General features: G+C 40.8%; 1 protein-coding gene across 7 annotated transcripts in view; it reads left to right on the top strand.

Annotated features, from left to right (window-relative positions):
* DMD (dystrophin) overlaps positions 1 to 22,763 on the top strand; it is a 2,128,065-nt gene that overhangs the window by 1,956,199 nt on the left and 149,103 nt on the right. For 5 of the 7 annotated variants that reach the window (XM_067723248.1, XM_067723246.1, XM_067723249.1 and 2 more), the window contains exon 1: positions 18,770 to 18,903. The exons of the other annotated variants lie outside the window; for them this stretch is intronic. In XM_067723248.1, coding sequence (XP_067579349.1) covers positions 18,884 to 18,903 — 20 coding nt within the window. In that variant the 5' untranslated portion in view covers positions 18,770 to 18,883. Of the gene's footprint in view, positions 1 to 18,769; positions 18,904 to 22,763 lie in introns of those variants that run through there. 7 annotated transcript variants of the gene reach the window in all.

The raw sequence follows: 22,763 nt of genomic DNA on the forward strand, positions 1-22,763 counted from the left end.
AAAACCAGTGGATGAATTTTACTCAGAATTATTTATGGCTATTTTGTATTTCTGTCTTCATTTTCAGAATAATTCGTGTTATTACTAAATTTGGAAATATTCTAAAATTGGAAATCAGACTCCACTTGATTCAAAACACGACCTTTTTTTCACATCAGTCTTTTTAAAATAATGGTTGAAATGCGTTCAGTTCATACCCTTACACTTAATCCTCATGCATGGTCTTCTTTTTCCCTACCTCTCCTCTAACTGTCCTTTACAAAGATGAGTAGTTTTCTTCCCAACGCAAAATTCCCTTGATTATATATTAGAAAGAACTGACACTTCGTAGCAAGGTTTAGGAAAAGCTAACGTAAGTAGAGCTTCTGTGAAATCTGTTTTACCAAAAAATATTGGATTTACTGCTGATAAATAATGGAATTTATCTTAACCATTTGCATTTTCTCTTCATTGAAACTCATGAACGACTGTTAGTTTTAGGTGGCACATTTATTTTTGCCATGGGTAAAGATGCTTCTTCAGTAAAATGTTCACTTACGGCATTCAGAATCTTGAAATATAACCAATGTCATCAAAGAGTAGAGACAAGGGGAGGATCAACCACTTTTCCCCTCAGTGAATGATCTACTGTCAAGTTCTACGATCACATTTCAGCTATCAAGAGAGCATTGAGCCAAGTCTATGTTTTGCATACATGTCTTTACATTTAATTATAATTGTAAATATATTTACAATATGAATATAAATATATGCCAACTGTTTAGCTCTAGTTAAAATCTGCCAAAATATAGGGAGGCTTGTGGGTGATGCAAATTGGAGATTTGCATAGATTTAGGGTACAATTTCAGAAAAGTAAATATTATTTTGCTCTATAACTAAAAGACGCTAGGTATATTACCTTGTTTACTCACCAAACAAAAAGCAATCACCAAAAAACAATGAAACAAATCTCAGCTAACCTACTTAACCCTTCAAGTGCCATTGCCATGACTCATTAGTCAGAAGTAGAGAATCACTTCTTTACTGAAGGACATAAATTCATTAGAGGGCCACAGATGAATAAAGAACAACTAAATACAGTCTGAAACATTTAAATCACTTGTTTTTAGGAAACTATCCTGGCTTTTAAAATGAGATAAATCCAGATGAATTGGGAGATTGGGATTGACATATATACAATCACTAATATGTATAAAATAGATAACTAATAAAAAAATAAAATGACATAAATCCAACCAAAATTTATTCAAGTTTAATGGGAACAGGATTCTTTTCTAGACTATCTCAGAGGCAGTCTCAACTCATGGTGGTTTCATTGTAAAATAAATAAAGTCAATTCAGAGGCCACATCTGATTTGCTGGAAGTGCTGTCATGTGATTCTAATGTCGAACCTCTGTTTGGGTACATAGCCCCTCGTTCTACTCAACAGGAATGTGTTCTTTTTACCTAATACCAATTAAAACCTTACTCCTCCTCCCATGGAAAGAGCTACTGGTGGTAGTCTTGGAGAAAACATGGGAAGAGGATTGGTGCTGTCATATAAGTAGATCAGAAAGCATTATTTTGACATTTAAAAAGTAAAGAGAAGATGATTTTTTTCCTTTTTTTAAAAATTTATTTTACTGAAGTATAGTTGATTTACAATGTTGTGTTAGTTTATGCTGTACAACAAAGTGATTCAGTTATACATATATATAATTTTTCATATTCTTTTCCATTATGGTTTATTACAGGACATTGAATATAGTTCCCTGTACCATACAGCAGGACCTTGTTTTTTTTATCCATCATATGTATAATAGGTTACCTCTGCTAATCCCAAACTCCCAATCCATCACTCCCCCACCTCCCCCTTCCCCTCGGCAACCACAAGTCTGTGTGCTATGTCTGTGGGTCTGTTTCTGTTTCATGGATAAGTTCATTTGTATCATATTTTAGATTCCACATATAAGTGATATCATATGGTATTTGTCTTTCTCCTTCTCACTTCATTTAGTATAATAGTCTCTAGGTCCAGCCATGTTGCTGCAAATGGCATTATTTCATTCTTTTTTATAGCTGAGTAGTATTCCATTTTATATATATCACATCTTCTTTATCCATTCATCTGTCAGTGGACATTTAGGTTGTTTTCATGTCTTGGCTATTATAAATAGTGCTGCTGTGAACATAGGGGTGCATGTATGTTTTCGAATTATAGTTTTGTCCAGATATATGCCCAGGAGTAAGATTGCTGGATCATATGGTAGCTCTATTTTTAGCTTTTTGAGGAACCACCGTAGTGTTTTCCATAGTGGCTGCACCAATTTACATCCCCACCAACAGTGTAGAAAGGTTCCCTTTTCTCCACACCCTCTCCAGCATTTGTTATTTGCACACTTTTTCACGATGGCCATTCTGACCAGTGTGCGGTGGTACCTGATTGTAGTTTTGTTTTGTTGTTGTTGTTGTTTTTTATAAATTTATTTATTTATTTATTTATTTATTTATTTTTGGCTGTGTTGGGTCTTCATTTCTGTGCGAGGGCTTTCTCTAGTTGCGGCGAGCGGGGGCCACTCTTCATCGCGATGCGCGGGCCTCTCACTGTCACAGCCTCTCTTGTTGCGGAGCACAGGCTCCAGACGCACAGGCTCAGTAGTTGTGGCGCACAGGCTTAGTTGCTCCGCAGCATGTGGGATCTTCCCGGACCAGGGTTCGAACCCGTGTCCCCTGCATTGGCAGGCAGATTCTCAACCACTGCACCACCAGGGAAACCCCTGATTGTAGTTTTGATTTGCATTAAAAGAAGATGAATTTTTAAAATTGCAAACCATTCAGCTTGATGTTGACAAGCAATGAAATCCTAGAAAATGACATTGAAGTGATGAATAATGGGTACTTAGAAGAATATGCTCCCGGGAGTCAGCATGATATCCTCAAAACGCGTCATGCCACATTCACTTCATTTCCATTTTTATTATGGCTACTCAATGGTTAGATGAGAGGACTACTATAGACAGTGTATATTATGATTTTGCACCACATTTTTCAAGTTCTCTTTTGAGGATCTTGGGAACAAAATAAAGAACAGTGGGTTGGGTAATAGGGTGAATTTGCAGCTGATAAAGACATCCAAAGAATATCAATTGGTAGATCAGGGTTAACATGCAATAGAATCTCTATCCTTGGACCTGTATTTTAGATAGCCATGCCTTTATACATGGCTATTTCTTCTTCCATCAACTTTTCTTCCACAGTCTCAGCCCTCTACCTGAAGACCTCAGTTAGTCAATTTTACCCATGCATCACTACCTCTGTGAACCCTCCTTTGGCTGTATTCAGTGAGCACAGCTTTTCACCAGCACTCATCTAACTAAATTGGGATTGTTTGTTTATACATATGTTTCCTGCTCTAGTCTATGAATGCCAAGAAGATAAGGACCATTTTGATCCATTGTGGTCTCTTTACTACCGAATATAACTGAATCCACAATAGGTACTCAGTTACTGATGGAATGATTGTAGATAATAGCTATATTGATTAATAAATTTGAAATTGACAAAAGTTGTTAATACTTTATATGATAAATATATCAAAATTCTAATAGATTGAAATCAGATAATTTCTTATTACAAGATGAAATATGAAAGCGTGTTTAAATATGACATAAATCTCACATTTAGGCTCAGTAATCAATTTAAAAATGCAGGAGGAAAGAGAGCTTAATTAATATCAGATTGTGTTTAAAAACCCTTGGGTTTTCAGTAATCCACAAATTCAGTATGACAAAAAGTTTGATGGCATGTACAAAACTAAAATGCTACAACAGTTGTAGATGGTATTAATAGGGCAAAAAAGGGTCTAAGCATACCACTTACTCAGTTCTGGATATCACATTGTAAATGGATCTTGTTTCTTAAAGTGTCACCAGAATAGCCAAGAGTCTATAGGCTGTATTATATAAGGCTTAAGAAAATAGAAGTAAATACAGGTATTTAGATTTAGCTTAGAGAGAAGTGGTATTAAGGAGAATGCGGTAGGTGGCCTCAAATATGTAGAAGGTTAGAGGAAATGTGTTTTATTGCATTTTGGTTGGTGTTTTGTTGTTTGGTTTTGTTCGTTTGTTTGTATTTTTCCTCACTTTATTTTTTCCTGTTTTGCCCTAAGAACAGATTCAAGTACATATGCAGAAGTTACAAGAGAGCAAATTTTTAGTCAATATTAAAGAAAATTTTGTAACTGAGCTACCAAAACACAGAATCTACTGCCCTAAAAAGCAGTAAACTCCTTAAACAGTAGATACTCAGGGCTGAAATGACTCTCTCACCCCTAAAGGCAATTTCCGTATTGGATGAGAGGATGTAATTCATTAAGCTTTAAGGTCACTTCTGAATCTAATGTTTTGATATTTTCAGAATTAATCAGAAGGGACTAACAGCATGACCTGAATCTGTCCTATATTTATATAAACATCCGGTGTAATGCACCTCATTTTTTGTCCAACTGTATACATTTGTGAATGTTAAATTTTATTTTAGGGCAAATGCTTTTTTTAAAAAAAACTTTAAAAATCAACTTTATTAAAAGATAATTTACACAGAATAACCTGCATCCATTTAAAGTGTACAATTTACTGATTTTTGACAGATATATACCCACGAAACCACTACTACAATCAGAGTACAAAATATTCTCATCCCTCCACAAGCCTCCTTGTGCTCCTTCGCAGGCCATTCTTCCCTTCCCCCCCCTGGCCCCAGGCAACCACTGGTCTGCTTTCTGTCACTTTAGATTAGTCTGCATTTTTGAGTATTTTATATAAGTGGAATCGTACGGTATTTTTGTGTGGCTGGTTTCTTACACTCAGCATAATGACTTCGAATATCAGTAGTTTGAAAATCAGTAGTTCGTTTCTTTTTAGTTGTGTAGTACTTTCTATTGTATGGATATATACCACATTTTGTTGATCTGTTCAGCTGCTGGTAGACATTTGGGTTGTTTCCAGTTTGGGGAATATTATGAATAAAGCTGCTAAAAACTGTATACTTGTTCTACTACCTAGCCTTAGAAATCTTAATTTTGAGAAGCACAATACAAAAAGAACTTCAAGTGTTACCTTAGTTAACAAGCACCTAGACGGCAAGTACCAAGGATAAATTGAGCAGATATCAGCTGAGTTCTGTGACAAAGTCTCAGTGTCTAACATTCTTTCTTGGGAGTAGATGTGTATCAGCTATCTTTTGCTGTGTAACAAACTACCCCAAAACTTAATGGCTTACCACAGGGGTCAGCAAACATTTCTATAAAGGACCAAGTAGTAAATATTTCAGGTTTTGTGGGCTACATATGGACACTGTTGCATATTATGTTTTTTACAACTCTTTAAAAATGTAAAAATCATACTTAGGTGGGAAGCTATATGAAAACAGGCCACAGGCCAGATTGATCCATGAGCCATACTTTGTAGATCCCTTAACACAGCAACTCTTTATTTAGCTCACTATTTGATGGATAGACTGGCCCATTTTGGTCCTCTGGACCAGCTACTACAGTGGTCCCCTTTGATCCATGGCAGATACGTTCTGAGACCTCCAGTGGATGCCTGAGATCACAGACAGTACCGAACCCTACATATGCTATGTTTTTTCCTATACATACCTATGAAAAGGTTTAATTTATAAATTAGGCACAGTAAGGGATTAACAACAATAGTAATAAAGTAGAACAGTTATAACAATATACTGTAATAAAAGTTATGAGTGTAGTCTTTCTCTCAGAATATCATTGTACGAATTTAATGCCTTTTCCATCTTAACTAAGCTCTTATCATGCACTGTGGCCCTAACTTTGGCAGTTTGAGGTGCAACAGCAAAAGTAGCAGGAATTTCTTTTTCCTTCTTCACAGTTTCACAGATTGAAGGTTTGTTCTTACTGTAGATCTTAGCAACCTCGTCATATGATTTTTTTTCTTTCCTTATTAAGTCAAGAAGTTTCCCTTTTTCACTTAAAGGAAACATCTACGGCTTCTCTTCGGCATATCTGAATTGCCAGCATCACTACTCCTATGCTTTGGGGCCATTAATTCACTACTGGGCAGCATATGCTGGACAAAGGGATCATCCTGGGTGAGACTGATGGCCTAAGACTTCAGCACACTACTTAGAATGGCGTGCAATTTAAACCTTAATTGTTCATTTCTGGAATTTTCCATGTAACGTCTTCAGACCACAGCTGGCCACCGGTGACTGAAATCATGGAAAGCCAGAATGTGCATGAGGGGGGCTGTTGTATTCTTTGCTGGGCCTGCTTATGCATCTGTGGTCAGCTAGTGGCTGGATGAGCTATTATGACGTGATTCGCACGTCTTATGGTTGACAGGTCATTTAGGAACAGATGCAACTAGGTCTGTGTGTCTCATCATCCAACAGGCTAGCCCAGGCTATTTTACATGGAGACTTGTCAAGTTTGTGCTCGTGTCACATTTGATATTGTCTGTTGGCCAAAGCAAGTCATATCATAGAGTCATTCCAGATACAACGTGTGGAGAAAGACTCCACCTTCTGATGGGAGGAAATACGCTGCAAGAGCTGGATACCAGGGAGAGGGCCAGAATTTGTGTCCATTTTGCAGTATATCACAAGGTACTGGAGAAAAGTTATCAGCGTGTTTTGTAGACTGAGAGGACTCTGAATTTAGATGCATGTAAAACAAGATGTGCTATGATAATTCTTGCTTTGTGAGTAATCGTTGCTGAGTTAGGCAATTGGTTTGTAGCTTCTCAGCCAATGGTGGAGATACAGTATCCATAGTCTAGTGATTTTAAAATATACAAAATACAGATGAGAAATACCATCTATTAACCACTTACTGCTGGGAACTTAGTGAATACTGCTGTGATTTAATACTGAAGAAAGGTTATGACTTTCTTCTGGTTACTCTCTTAGCTGGCCACTCTTTTGAAAAGAATTTTATTCTCAAAGCTGTTATTATTTTTACTCTTAATACACATCGTATCCCCATAGCCATAGACTGTATACAGAAGTAGCAATATAATGTAGTACACATGAAACTTCTATAATGTTATAAACCAGTGTAACCTCGAAACAATCCAAAAAGAAAAGAAAAGTGTTCCTACAGTCATATAAGAATCTCTCTTTTTTTTGGTCTTTTTGTGTAAGCATAATCATTGCCAGTCTTCAAAAACACTTATTCAGATAGTTTCCCCCAAGCACGTAATAGGATAAATTTATAGGTATTAAATAGAATGGAGACCATTCAGCCCTAAAATGTCACTCTTCTATCAGGCACACACTTGCCAGTTTGTTGGCCTCGACCGGGGCATGCTAGCAAGGGCTTCAGATGAGGTCCCAGTGCAACACGAGAGCAGAAGGATTATTTCTCAGTTTATGTTTTGAAGTGTGTTGCTCAGACAGGCAACATACAGTTGTGTATAGTAGCGTGAGCTACCTGTTACTTCCCTTGGCAATACTTTTAGCAGCAGTGTTTTTCCTTCTGCAGTGTGACAATATCACCTTGCCATTCGGCATAAAAAGAAAGGGCTGAGTGATTCTGAGCGTACTTTCAAACAGCCATGCAAACGAACAGCTGGCAGAAAAGACACTCCCTAAAACTTGAAACGTACTCTCAGCCCCTGCAGCACCTCGTGTGGCTTGAACTTCACACTTGATGAATGCCTCCCTAGCTTGTTCCCTCTCCTGAATCTTTTCATTCCCCTTCAATCTCTTGTACTGCTCCAGCCCTTACTGGGGAAGAAAACTGCAAACTGTCTGCCCCTAGCTTACTTCCAGATCTTAGTCTAGAGAAATTCTATTTTTGCATAATTGTCCCATAAGCATACAGCCTATCCGTTTCTCTATGCAGTAGAGGTTTCTAGCTTTCATCTTTTTTGACCAATCCACAGTAAAACTTATATAGCATGCCAGTGCAAACACACACATATCTCTATCTATAAATATTTCTCCATGTATGTTTATGCAATGGAAAGAAGAGTTTCACAAAACACGGCTTGTCCTTGCCACCTAATTCATCCTCATATTTCCCATTCTTTTCTATTTCATTACAAAGAACATTAGTGGTGATCCACTATATAGATTTGAAGACCTATTAACGGTTCATGACCTGTAGTTTGGGAAAATGCTGTACCGTGTTTTATCCATACCTCAGGCCTGGCCATCAGAAAGCTACATTCTTGGACCACTTTGCCTTGATCCCCATAAGATTACATCATACCCTTAACTTACGTTGAGAGGCACTGTAAAGACAACTACTGAAAGTGACTTTATTGAAGACTGACATCATGCAGTGTCTCCCATCTGAAAATCCAGGCAATGATTTTATTTAGATCTAAGAACAGAATTTAGATTTTACTTTACTTCACTTAAAGAATTGTGTTCTTTTCCCCTTATCCATAATCCAAATAATAAAATCGATCATATTTCCTTTCATATTTTTCCTTTCACTTTGGCATCCAGGAAGCCCACAGCGAAATTACATTCCCTTTAAAATGTTTATTGAAATATATTGATATATCAAAAAAGGCTTAGTCTTAAATATACACAGAATTTTCACAGTCTGAACACACCCATGTAACCAGTACCCAGATCAAGAAATAGAATATTACAGCGAAGCTCCCTTGTGCCCGCTTCTAATTATTACCCAGCCTCCAAGGGTAACCACTATCTTGACTTTGAACACCGTAAATTCATCTGGCCTGGTTCTGTACATTATATAAATGGAATCATACAGCATGTACTCTCTTATGTCTGACTTTTGAAGACTTGGATTCATCCCCGTTGCATGAAGTTGTTCATTCTCATTGCTGTATAATAATTCATTGTGTAAATGTGCTAAATGTTATAATCCACTGTTGATAGATATTTGATGCAAAAAATGATGTTATAAACATCCTAAAATGTGTCTTTTGTTGAACATATGTGTACATCCCTTTTGGAAATATATCAAGCAGTGAAATTTCTGGGTCATAGGCAATGTATATGTTCAGCTTTTATACATTCTGCCAAACAGTTTTCCAGTGTGGTTGTACCAACTTAAATTCCTATCAGCAAAGCATGAGAGTTCTAGTTGCTCCACATCCTTCCCAACACTTTGTTTGTTTTGTTTTGTTTGTCTTTCTCATTCTGGCTGGTGTACATAGCTAAATTTACTAGGTATACCAAGCCCTGTGGTCTTCAAATGTGTGTTATAACTTTTCCTCCCTTCTTCATATTTTATTCTATTTCCTTAATCCTTAATTTTATCTATTAATTTTTGAAATTCATACATTCTTATCAGTTGCCCTGAAGCCTCTGTGGAACAATGTGAGGTATAAATACATACATAGTATAAACACAAATCTGAATCCTCAGCTAATGCTGCCATTATCAAAACTCCTAGTCTTCCCTTTCCTCCAGTCCTCACCTCCAATTGGTTGAAAAGCAGTGTTGATTTTATCCCATGACCTGTCTTGAATTCAACCTTTCCACCAATTCCCAGTGCCATTTTCTTTATCCCAGGCCTTTATCTTCTCGTAACTGGACTAGTATAACGTAGTCTCCGTAGTATACATTCGCATTCTAATCCATACCCTCTTTTTCAAGCTTGTTTCTTCCCACTCCAAATTTAAGTTCATTTCTGTTTAAAATGAAAAACATTCAGAAGTACAGGTGATGGCAGTTTTTTCTTCTCTATCCAATATATGAGAAGAAGCTTCTGGGGGACGAGAGTAATTCAAGCTGAAGACCTAGATTTCCACACTACAGGCTTGATATTAACTCAGGAATGTGAGCTCATATTCTAACGGGGACGTTGGTATTTTCTGCGTCTTAGTCTTCCTGAGATACAAAACCCTATATTGGCACAATACGTTTTTGAACTCCCAAAAAGCATAATCTGATTTCATAACACAGCAGTATGTTAACATTAAAAAGCTATATCTGTGCCTTAGTAAATTATTAATATGAGAGATTAGCTCGCAGAGTCAACTTAAGAAACTTGCTTTAGCTCTTCTTCCACTAACAAAAACATGCATGAAACCTGGTGACTTAGGCCTAGTTAGCTGCTAATTAAAATGTATGTCCCCCTAATCCCCAGAGGTCAAACTAACCCCCGTTCTCTTTTTGCTTTTTTTCCCGTGTCTCTACTTCTGTATTTAGAATCTGTGTGATATTGTGCTTCATCACAATCTGTGTGAATCTGTCTCCTCCCCTCCACTAGATTGTAAGCTCCTTCCGATCAAGGCCATATTTGAGTCCCTCTGGTAGAGGAAACTGATTACAATGTTGAAATATTAAAATATTCCCAAGGCCATCCTCCAAACACTTCCCAGGTTTTACTAATAGTAATGAAAAATGAGAAGAATTTCACAAGCAAAGACATATATAAATGCCCCATAAATATACCACAATTGCAGTCATTTAAAGAAACGAATATAGGGGAATATTTAATAGCGAAACTTAGTCTAGGTATGGGACATAAAAAACGATTTCTTGGGAATGTGTGGATTAATTAAAATTCCTTGTATTCATATTTCCCTTTTGTTTTCAAAAATGTCTTGACAAAAATAAACTAGAACTGAAGTATAAGATTCAGCCCTTGGTTAATTGGTTAAACTGGTTTTTTTTTTTTTTAAGTAAGAGTGTTTGTTTATTTATTTATTTATGGCTGAGTTGGGTCTTCGTTGCTGCGCACGGGCTCTCTCTAGTTGTGGCGAGCAGGGGCTACTCTTCGCTGTGGTGTGCGGGCTTCTCATCGTGGTGGCTTCTTCTGTTGCGGAGCATGGACTCTAGGCATGTGGGCTCAGTAGTTGTGGCGCACAGGCTCCAGAGCACAGGCTCAGCAGTTGTGGTGCACGGGCTTAGTTGCTCTGCGGCATGCGGGATCTTCCCGCACCAGGGATCGAACCCGTGTCCCGTGCGTTGACAGGCGGATTCCCAACCAGGGCGCCACCAGGGAAGTCCCGGTTAAATTGGTTTTTAACCTCCATTTCCCCTTTTAGGGATTCCTACCACATCCTGGCTGTTCAGTGCCTGCACCAAGAGTACTTCTCCATCAGGGTGCAGGGAATCTTTCCTTCCCACTGTCCCCCATAAAACCAATATTCACTTGTTCTCTCACTACTCTAGGGTTCTGCTCTCTGCCAGTATGAATGTGAATACGTCTTTTAACATGTGTGAATCGTATTGATATTTTAACCTCAGCCCCAAAAAGTAATAGAGTATGGTGTGAATTTTACTCCTATCTCAGGCTTGTGGTTAGTGATTTATTTTCCAAAAAAATAAAAAAGAAATCTTACTTTACCTACTTGCTTCCTTCTTAAATGTAGAAAACAAAAGAAGTAAAAGTTCCCTTTGCAAGTTGTTAAAGAGAAAAGACTGAAACTCTTGGACCGCTTGTCTTCCCTCATACAACAGTCTAAAAATGAAGAGTTAAAGTGACAGTGCTGATTTATTTTGTGCCATATTCCTAACACTGTTCCTGGACTTACTGGGTTTCCTTTAAGGAATTAACCCTGCACAACAGGCTATTTTGCATTAACATGGCATCCCCCAGCCTTCCAATCGCTTTCATAGTCATTATGTCACTTGACCCCTACTTTGGCCTGTTGCAGTAGTGTCCGAATTTTACAGAAGGGTCACCGGAGCTCCAGAGGGGTTAAGTGACTGGTCTCTGAGGGCTAGGTGACTGGCCTCTAGGGGCAGAATTGGTCTAGAGCTCTGCTTTGCTGGAGTTAATGCTTCCGCCAGAATATACAGCTCCGCTTGCTGAAGATAAAGATGCTGCTTTTGATCCTGGTAGATATTCATCTCAAAGGGGAAAAAAAAACCCAGTGTCTTCATTCGGTAGCATTTGAATATTAAATTTTCCTTATCTGTTTCAACTTAGGAGGACTTCCTTGTTCGCTTAATTGACTGGTAATTCCTTTGTTTACTTTTTTCCGAATCTCAAGAACCAAGTCATAAGTATTAAAAATGGTTACATTAGCATTTAACTTTTTTATGAAATTCGAGTATTTCAGAAAGGGGTAAGATAGGCAGGAATGTTTGTAGAATTTTGCATTTTAATTAAAAAGCCTCGAAATGAAATGAACCTGTGACAGTAACAGATGACTACCTCTAAAAGCTGTGTTACTATTTGATGTATTTTCTTGTGGATAACAAGTCCCACGGCTTGTTTCAAGAAAAGTGACAAGACTAAAACAATTAAAAAAGACAAAGCTGCTCTTTTTTAATCATATTCTCATAAATAAAACTGGGTTGTGAATTATTTCCAGAGAAGCAGTTGACAAAGTATAAGTAAATCACTCTAAGAACTAAAGCTGTCTTGCTTTTTTTTCGAACGTTCAAACCAAATCTCTATCCTAGTCCAATGATGAATTTCCTTTGACAAATAAATATTTACAAAGTATGAAATGTAGAGTTGGTGCGCTCCCTAAGGCCAAAACATAGTGTTTAAACTAAAATTTAATATTTTCTCTCTCCTCGGATACACCAAAATAAGAACATAACTTAAAAATAATTCTCTCTCGTAGCAGACTGTCCATTAATCATTCTTTAGATGATATTGGCTTTGTGAGTATTCAGGTAAAAAGAAAACTGATTTCTAGATTGATCAGAAATTCTGAGAGTATTTATGGATTTGGCGAAAACAGTAAGATCTGGAGAAATAGAATTTCCTGTAACCCCCATTATGAAGTCCAGAAAGGTACATCTTTCAACAGCCTGCCACTTTCCTATGAAAATTCTTCATGTGGTACATGGCTTGATTGGGCAGATCCAAGGGTTAATTTACTTGTGATTTGAGAAAAGGCTGAGACTTCCTTTTTTTTTTTTTTTTTTTTTTTTTTTGACTGTGGTGTGTGGGAGGAAGGTAGAAAGAGGCCCCAGAATGAATTCGCTAATTGGGGTTTTCACCTGCTGTGAGTCTAATGGAATACAAAGCCTTATTTGTAGCTGGAGAGGAAGGCACATTATGCAGAGTGTCAGAATTTCTGCCTAGTTTTGAAATTCCTGTTATTTGGCACCACCATTTGGGAAAGGCAGACCAATAGTTACAGCTTTGAGCTGTTGTTAAGGTGGACCACGAATGCCGTAGTCAGATCTGCTTGAACCACCGTAACCAATATCCGTGTTTAGCGGGAGGTGGTGTGCTCCGTATACCCGGGGTCCAGCACTGTAGCTGGCAGGGCTAATAGGTAACGCGGAGCAACCGCCGGGCCTGTGAGGTTAAAGAAGTGTGGCTTTATTTTAGTGAAGATGCTAAACTTCACATCTTTTCAGATGTTCGTCTTGATATAGGTGGCTCCGTGAAGTTTTGCAAAATCTTATTAGAAGAATACTGTGTGAGCGTGAAGCCCAGCTTGACTTTACCTGGAACCTGTTTGGTGAAATCTCTGGTTTAGATGGAAAAATAGGCTTTTGTGTGTGTGTGAGGTGCTCTGTGTCTGAACGTAGAGGCCTCTTCGTTTACTAGTTAATGCGAACTGACTGGATATGCTGATATCCAGAAGATGCTGCTTTCAGATTGACCTAAAGGGACTGTTATACGTATTTTATTAGTACACCATGGTATCTGTCCTGACAATGACTCGCCATCACTGTACGCATTTGTGAGACATCAGATTCACTGTTCATGACTAATACTTGTACTATGCAAAGAGAAACATGGAATCCTTATGCGTTTACTGGATACCCAAATGTTGAAACTTTGCCATAAACTATGTGCTATGCTTAATTGAAGCAACACCTATATTCCAAATGGATTTTTATAAAATGATGCAGGTTATACTTAAGATTAGTTACAGAACGAAAAGCAGTTCAGATAGAGACTCTTGGAGCTAGAGGGGAGCTGGACCCTAGGGCGGTGGTGAAGTCCCTCAGGGCCATCCCCAGGCAAGTGCTCACTGCAGACCATTCCCTGTCTTTTCCTTTCCCTTTCTGCTCCTCATTTTACCCTGGTAAAATCAGGCTAACATTGAAACCGCGAGCAGCCTGAAAGGAAAAGGATGGGTTTGTGGAAGATAGGAGCAGCCTGGCCTCCGTCCTTGACCCTTCACACCGTCCACTAAATGGGCCCATCCAAACCCACACCCTACAAATACTGACAGTTCAAATTGATAGCTCCAATCCAGACATCTTCCCTCTGAGTTGCAGACTCAGATGTCCAGCTGCCTTTCACATCACACTGCCACCTCCAAGTCAGCAGGCTCAAGACTGAATTCATCATCTCTCCCTGACCCTCGTCTGCCTAAACCCGTCCCCTCCTCCTGAAAGTCCTGGCTTGGTGAGTATTACTCATCCAATCTTGAGAGTCAGCCTACAACAGTAATCCTTAACCTTGGCTGCATTTTAGAATCACCTGGGGAGCCTTAAGAATCCCAGTGCCCAAGGCCAGTTAAATTGAAATCTCAGGGTGGTGAAACCCAGGCATCCGAATTTTTTTAACGCTCCCCAGGTGATTCCAGTGGTGGCCAGGCTTGAGGACCATTGCCCTAGGTCTTCCCTCTCGTTCATTCTTACCTCCAATCAGTCAAGACTCCTGTAGTTTTAACATTATTGTATTTTTTCCCCAGTCTCTCTCCCACTGACATTGTTCAGATCCCCATCACACCGCAGTCACCCTGTATCTGGTATCCTTATTGCAAACTCTACTGATCCAGCCCCACACCATTGCCCAAGTGATTTTTCTGAAAGGCAAATCTGACAGAGCCACACTGACGCTTAAATTCCTTCTTTAAAAAGCTCACCCGTACCTTTCAGGATACAGGTCAAGCTCTGGATCATCACACCAGGTCCTTCTGAATTTGTCCGCCTCCCTAATCTCTGTCTGGACATTCTCTCTCGAAGATCAAGGAGAGCACTGAAGCTCTTAGAAAGAATAAGCTGTTTCATGCCTGTTTACCTTCACTCCTGCTGTTATCACCGTTCATAATTATTGATTTGCCATTACCCCCAATGGGCCAGAAACTCCTTTGGGGCCTACAGAGGAGGCTTCTAGAAATAGCTCTCCAGTGAGTGAGCCTAATCTCCTTTTTAGCTCCAACAGGTGGAGTTAACTTTCTCTTCCATCAGTGGTCCCTACTCAGCAGCCGATCAAGTGCCCCAGAGGGTGGCTTTGACTGGGTGGGTCCCTGTTTGGTCTGCGTCCTGGGAGCAGTGGTACGTTCAAAAGTGGTCCTTGAAGAGAGTGTGATGAAAAAGGCTGTTTACTGAAATCCGAGCCATGTAGGAGAAATAACAAGGGCAAGGGGAGGGAACGGTTTAAGGAACCTGGAGCAAGCTGTTGCTATGGAAATGACTGTCCCACAAGACTCGTGGCCCGGGGTAAAGAAACTCGGCCACTGCCAGGCTCAAGACCAACAGGAGGGAGCTTGGGGAATAAATACCCCAACATCTCTCTCCTCCTGCCCTTTCATCTTCTGCTACAGGCCTTTCATCATTACCTCCCATTGGCTGAAAGTGAAAGGAAGCCAGTGGGCAAGAGAGTCTGATTGATGCCATCCACAGAGGTCCAACATCGTGGGCCACAGAGCAGAGTGCAAAAGGGCAGAGAATAGAGCTGGAAGGAAGAATGGGGAAATCCCCAGCACAGTCCCTTAGGTCAGAGAGGTCCTCATTTTTCTAAGTACCTGCAACATTTAAGTGGTTCAAAAACTGGAGTTTGGAAAAATTTACTAGGTTGCCTTCCTAGACCTCATCTTATCTCATTCCTTCCCTACCTCTGTTTCTAGCAAATTGACTCTTCTCTGCTGTCAGCCAGCAGTGAGATCACTTACGAGCACACAGGAAAAATACAGATCTTCCCCCAGAGTAAAAGAAGCCACTTCTCTGGATGGCAGCATGACAGAGTGGCTAACAGCACGGGCCTTGAAGCCAGACTCCCTAGTTCCAATCCTTGCACTGCCACATTCTAGCCATGATATTGAGGACAAGTAGCTCGTGGTAGGTTTTAAAAGCAGGATTTCAACTTAAGTTTTTTTATGCTGCTTTCATATCTGTGGTTTACATCAAAACAATAATAATAATAATAATAAGGAGGAAGAGGAGAGCTACTACAAGTAGGCAATTAATGTATTATCATACATGGCATCACTATAATTCATATATGAAATGAGGATATATAAATTATGTTCTTTTCTTAATATCTTTCCCTAATAAAACAATATTCATAATCTAACTGAAATTAACAACAAAGCAGTCGCAGTGCGGCACATGTCATTACTTTTTGTTTTTTTTTTAATTTATTTATTTTTTTACTTTTTTGGCTGTGTTGGGTCTTCGTTGCTACATGCGGGCTTTCTCTAGTTGCGGCAAGCGGGGGCTGCTCTTTATTGCAGTGCACGGGCTTCATTGCGGTGGCTTCTCTTGTTGCGGAGCACAGGCTCTAGGCGCATGGGCTTCAGTAGTTGTGGCACGCAGGCTCGGTGGCTGTGGCTCATGGGCTCTAGAGCGTAGGCTCAGTAGTTGTGGCCCATGGGCTTAGTTGCTCCACGGCATGCGGGATCTTCCCGGACCAGGGCTCGAACCCGTGTCCCCTGCATTGGCAGGCGGCTTCTTAAGCACTGCCCCGCCAGGGAAGTCCTGCCCATGTCATTTCTTAATAATACTTTCTGTATTTAATTTCTAAAACAACATCAAGATTTGGGAAGAAGCCTTCAAGTGCCTGTAACTCCAGCCTAAAAAAGAACTTACAGATACTTTGGAGGATTGCCATCTGTCAAATTTAAGAAAAAAATTGAATAGTGATTTCTCATTTTCCATTTTTTTTCCAATGAATTGTTCCGACTAGTTTTCTAGCTGGACACTGAGAAAATAGATTTGAGCATTTATATTCTAGAGAAACATCAGAACTCCTGAAGCTTGAGCAAGTAATTTAAAAGTGTAAAACAGACAGAAAAAAAAACAGAAAGACAATGTATCCTATCACATAGGTGTTACAAACCTTTAGTTGATTGATTTCTAATATTTACAAATGCCCATGCTGGGAGGTTTGTGTCTTTTCATTGGAATAGACATAAACAATATTTAAGGGATGTGCTTGATACGTTGACACAGAGATTACGTCACTGAATGACACAGATTGCGTCACTGAATGACACAGAGATTATTATGTCACTGATTAACTGCAAAGGCCACCACTTCCTTATCACAGAACACTAATCCTTCTCTCCCAGTCAAAGACAGGGGCAGATGTAGAATCTCCAGTAAGACCAAGGGACAGCCTCACCCAAAGACAGTCCGAGCGTGCCCCCCCTCTGCCCCCCAGACCTTAAGAGCAGCCGCATCCACAACTCACTGGCTCCAAATGACTAAAAGATAGCAGTAAGGTCTCAGTTTAGCAGGCAGAACGCCAGAAGTGCCCTATTTGCTTTAAAATAGCAACACCAATCAGATCTGCATGCACGTGTCTTCCGTGATAACATTTACATTTGTATTTGGTTTGTCAAGGGTAATGAAGAAACTTGGCACTCCCTTTCCCTTTGGTTCCTGCACTTTATTTTTGCCTCTTTTGTCGCGCTGTAGCAGACGGTAAAGGGAGATTGATGTCTAGAGTCCTTTCAGCTCGAACATTCTCCGGGGCCGGGGGAAATGTTGAGGAAAAAAAAAAAAGAGGATATTTAAAAAGATAAAGGGGAACACTTTTTAAACTGTAAACTGAAGTAGAACAAATCAACCAGAACAGAGAGTGAAAAGGAAATGGTTAAAAGAAGATAAAAAGAAAAAGCAGGCCAACAAAATAAATGGACAAAAGGGGACAATGAAACCACTAAGGGAGTTTATCTGAAAATACCCTTTGGACTCTAATGGAAGATATTATGTGAAGGCTGAGAAAAATTTTTGTGCTAATGAAGGCTTTCTTCTCTTCAGAGTATTTCCAAGCCTGTAAGGATTTTGCATACTTAATCTGTGTCGTAATATTGCAAACTCTACTATTAGAAATACTTGAACTACCAGGCCCTGTAACTTTTCCAATGGAACGTTCCATTGGAAATGGTTTCCTTTTAGGTTTCTCTAAAGAATACTAAAAGACCACACGGTGCCACACCGTTGGTGGTGGTTTTTATTTAAAGACTCTATACCACTGGTTCTCAAACTTCAGTGTGCTTGAAGTTTCTGATTCAGTAGCTCTCTCTGGGCTGGGGCCCTGGGGAATTTTCATTTCTAAGAAGTTCCCAGGCGATGCTGCTACTGCTGGTCCCAGGACTACACGATGAGAACCACTGCTATATCACAAACACACAGACAAATGCTTCCTTAAAAGCCCATTTAGCCCAGGATGAGCAGAACCTGAATGTCATGTCCTTACATCTCCACCAATTTAATCTTCAATTGGGGGGGGGGGGGGCGCGCGGCGGGAAGGGAAGAATTATGCTTGTGAATTTTTTTTTCTTTCATTCTCTAAAAAGAAAACTTTTGACCCACACACTTAATTATCTGCGATGAGGTCATTTGCACCTAGGTCATTTATTTAGGCAACAAGTAGTCTTGCTGGAGGTTTTAAGGGGGTGCTGGCAGGGCGGTGTGAGGCTTCCAGGTTCCCGGCACTACCTTAAATCTCCTCCGTCTTTCTTTCTTTCTCTTTTCTCTTTCCTTTCCTTGTTGAAAGCCCCGACTGCCGGGTCTCGGGGAGTCCGGGTTCCCAGGGCGCTAGGTGGGGGCGGAGCCCGGCCCCGCCCCGCCCCGTCTGCCCGCAGCGCCCCCTCCCGCGCGCCCCGCCCTCCCGCCCTCCCGCCCGCTAACCCGCGCTGGCTCCTCCGCAGTGCTTTCAGCTGCGAGCCTGGGCGGCGGCGGCGGCGGCGGCGGCGCTCGACTTTCAGGGAGCCCGGCGGCTCTGGGAAGCTCACTCCTCCGCTCGCTCCCTCCCCCGGCCGCGGAGCCCTTGCAGCCATGAGGGAACAGCTCAAAGGGTAAGTGCAACGCGGCGCCCTCGGGTCGCCGCAATCAGTGCACTTGTGGCGCAAGCAGGGTGCGAGCCGAGGCGGCCAAAACTTGGAACCGCGCGGCGGCTGGACCCCCGGCGTCCGGGCGCAGGGGCACCTCCCCCGCGGGTCCTCGCGGCGCCGCAGCAGGTGCGCCCCCGGGGCTTCCCCCCAGCGCCTGGCTCGCCGGGAGACGCTTCCCCCGGGTTTGGAGCGGGCTCGGAGAGAAAAGGCTGATGTCTCGCCGTACCCGGAGGGGACAGAGCGTTCCCCACGCGGGGATTGGGGCCGCGGGAGCTTTTGGCTCCTTTCCGGGCTGTCTCTGTGGACGTGAGCCTGGCAGGCTGTTCCTAAATCGTCGCCCGACCTCGCAGAAGGAAGGGGCGCGCCAGGTTCTACCTTCCATTGCGCTGCAAGTGCCAAAAGGTCAACTTTCTGCCTGATTTCTTCCGAGGATTCCAACTGACATTTCCCTCGTTGCATTTTCTACTGTGTTCGTCCCATGCCCCAAAACTTGCAGAGATCGGGAGAGAAAGGAAAAGCAATTAAAGCCTAGAAGTCAAGGATTTGACATAGAGGATTGAGGGTGTTTTTTTTTCTTTGCCCTCTGGGGTTGAGTGTGGAGTCATTGATGGGTGTCCTTCTCTCGCTTTTCTCCAGGTGTTTGTGCTTGTCTTTAAGCAAAGTTTGTCATTCCCGATCCGATCATGGCACTGAAAAGGGCAGGACACTGTTTATCTCCGTTAAATTTGGAGTTAAGTTTGAAGCTTGAATTGAAGGGGTTTAGTTGCCTGAGGGAGACATATTATTAATTATAAAATACTTTAACATGAAAAAAATTCATCCAGTTTAAGTGACGAACCAAAGTTTTTAAGTGAAATAAACATTTGTGGCCAACAAGCTCCTCTTAGTCTCTCTGCTTCTTTACCCCTGTCTCCTCTCCTTGTCACCCCCGCATCACCCTTTCTTTTTTGCCTAGCTGTTTTATTTCCTTGTCCCAAATCCCCTCCTTGGAGGATACGGTTGCTCTTGGAGAAGCAGAGGAGCGAATGAAACAACATGGGTATATGAAAGGTTTCTGACCCTTGATCACCGTAGAATTGGTTTCAGTCCTCATTGTTTGATCTTGGATTGGACACGACCCTGAAGTGAAATTGCTTTGGCCAAAGTTGAGGGTGGGTGGGAGTTAAGCCCTGAAAAGCAAACATTACGGAGGACTAGTAACAGCTGGAACAGTCACCGAGGCAATCATCTTTGCCCTGCCTTGAGCCAAACAGAGTAAAATGTTAACAATTCCAGGTAACAAGAAATGGGGACTAGAATAGGATTTCTGATGCTTAGACCGACACCCCCCACCCCCTACCCACAATAGCAGAAACTTTTAAATATATTTTCCCCTTCCCACCCTGCCAGTATTCCAGCCATGCAAGCCAAGTTCAACATTCACCATGCAAATGCCAAGGTTTCTCTAGAAAGAGAGTCTGATCCCCAGATTAAAGGGAAATGATTTTGTGTGTGTGGATCAATGGGCTCCAGATTATATATGGAGCCAAACTCTAATCCTCTACAAATCGCAAGAGAATGTTACCTTTTTATATCGCTGCGTAGCGATTAGTTTCCTCCCTGGGAAGTAGTAGAAAGATATTTTTTTTAAAAGGCGACTGTTTGGAATATTTTCAGTACCAAGTAACAGTGGTGGCAGAAGAAATCTTATTTTAATTAGGCAACTGCCATTTTCCCGGGGAGAGCAGTAGAAATTTGTTACTTTTTCTAAGTGTTTAATATTTGTTTTTAAAGAAACTAAAGAAGCAGTTCCAATAAGTCTGATATTCCAGCACTGACAGCAGGAACAGCTCTGAGGTGGTTAGAATAACCTTGCACACTACTTGAAACTAAAGAAGGTGAGAGAAAATTTAAATTGTGTGGTAGGAAATGAGGTCAGCTCTGTGCTCAGTGGAGTAATGCTTTAATTTCTTATTATTGACAAGTAGGTGTTGCCGGGGTCTTTTGTCACATCCAGTGATCTTGTGTTTTAATTTGTTTCTGGTTCTTATCACGGCTGAAAATAAAAAGGGAAAGAGATTATTGTAGCTTATACACTTTTTTTTTTTTAAAAAAAGGGGAAATCAGAGTTTGAAGGCTGTTCAGAGAGGCATATCTGATGCCAGGTTTTGGAACCATCAGGGCCAAAATCAATAACATTTTTTAAAAGATTGAAAGGGCGTTTTGAGGATTATTTATGAGGCTGTGTTAATTTCTGTGTTAATGCACATGTAGAATTTTGATCTATGTTGAACATCATTGTTTTCAGGAAGACTGAACAAAGATGTAACCATTAACTTGTGAACAGGGTCTGGAATTGCCATTCTGGTTGCACATGGTATATGGGCAGTGCATTTCCGATGTGAAAAGTGAAGTGCAGAAAAGAGACAGTAACCAGAAAAACAGTACCACCCACCCTTCCACCACCAGCTCCCCAGCACAGCATATTTTTCTATATTGTCTGTGTATTCCAGGTGAACCTGAAGTGCTTCTCGTGGAGCTACTAAGAATCCTCTCCTGTTTTTGAAGATAGGCACAGAGTCAGAAATACAGCTGTAAAACCTGTATTGATCACAGACCAAAAGTTGGTTTGTTCTGTAAGGTAGACTATAGATAGGAGTTATGCAGATTCGTGTTTACCATTTCATCCTGTTCATACTCATCTTTCCTATCTGTTTCGGAGGTTAAATAATGTCCCACCAGGGCTTTGGATTCATCACAGATTGAAAATACCCACATACAGTGAAGTGACTATTTGGTTCATCATGTAGTTACCCCCAAAGCTAGAGTCATTTCAGCTATGTTGCCAATTGTTTTTAGCATTCAATGATTAAAAGATAATTTTTCTAGTTTGGAGGATTAGTCACACCCTTTATTCTTTTCTTTCCACTCGTGCTCACTTCTTTCACTTACTGCCGGGTTGTAATGGAAGTGAAACTAACTCGGCAAAGGTGAAATATAAATCTGGTTTTCTAGTTACTTTGCATTGCTTAAAAATAAAAGGCTTTCGTGTTGGAGGGGAGGAAGGTAAAAGAAGATTAGCTTTTGGATTTGTTTGAGTTCATTTATCTAGGTTATTCACATACCCCAGAATCACAACTAATTGGGAGAAAGAATGAGTACCTAGAAAGGACTAACTGGTATGTGTTAGCACATGAATGGAGCGCAGAAGTAGGGGCTTAGAATTTCTTCCTTCCTCCAGTAAAGGACATTTCAATTTAGCTATGGACAGATGGATTCAATAATAATAATTTCTAAAATCCCTTTCGTAATTTTTAACCACTGGAATAAATTCCTTAAAAAGGTGGAAGTGTAGGTATATCAACAGTCATGAAATCTTCTTTGGAGGGAGGGAGCTACATGAAGCTCCCGTTCAGTCTATGTGGGATTGTCCTGTCACTCGTAGGCAAGTTTCTCTTTTCTTTTGGAATTGCGTTTGGTGCACGTTATTTCTTGCCCGTGTTCCTCCGATTTGAAGTCCATTACAGATGGTGGCTTTTCAGACTGGTTCTCTCTGTCTCTGTCAGGTTAGGTTTGTCAGCTCAGACAGACGTTTTTCTGCCCATCGATTGAAGATGCTACAGTCCGCCCACATGTGGTAGAGATGGGACGTTATTATTACGTAGTGTGTGTAATAAGAGCCTGTACATGTGGACACATGTGCTTTCCCCCTTTTCTCCCTCCCTCCCTCCCTGGTGCTCACATATGATGGCCTTTGGGAATGGCAGAGGTCTAAATGCAGGGTGGTCTCCGTAGAAGGTAACCTTTCCTTGCTGGACACTTGTGTATGGAATTGGTACATACAC

The sequence above is a fragment of the Pseudorca crassidens genome, chromosome X (genome assembly GCF_039906515.1).
Source record: "Pseudorca crassidens isolate mPseCra1 chromosome X, mPseCra1.hap1, whole genome shotgun sequence".
NCBI lineage: Eukaryota > Metazoa > Chordata > Mammalia > Artiodactyla > Delphinidae > Pseudorca > Pseudorca crassidens.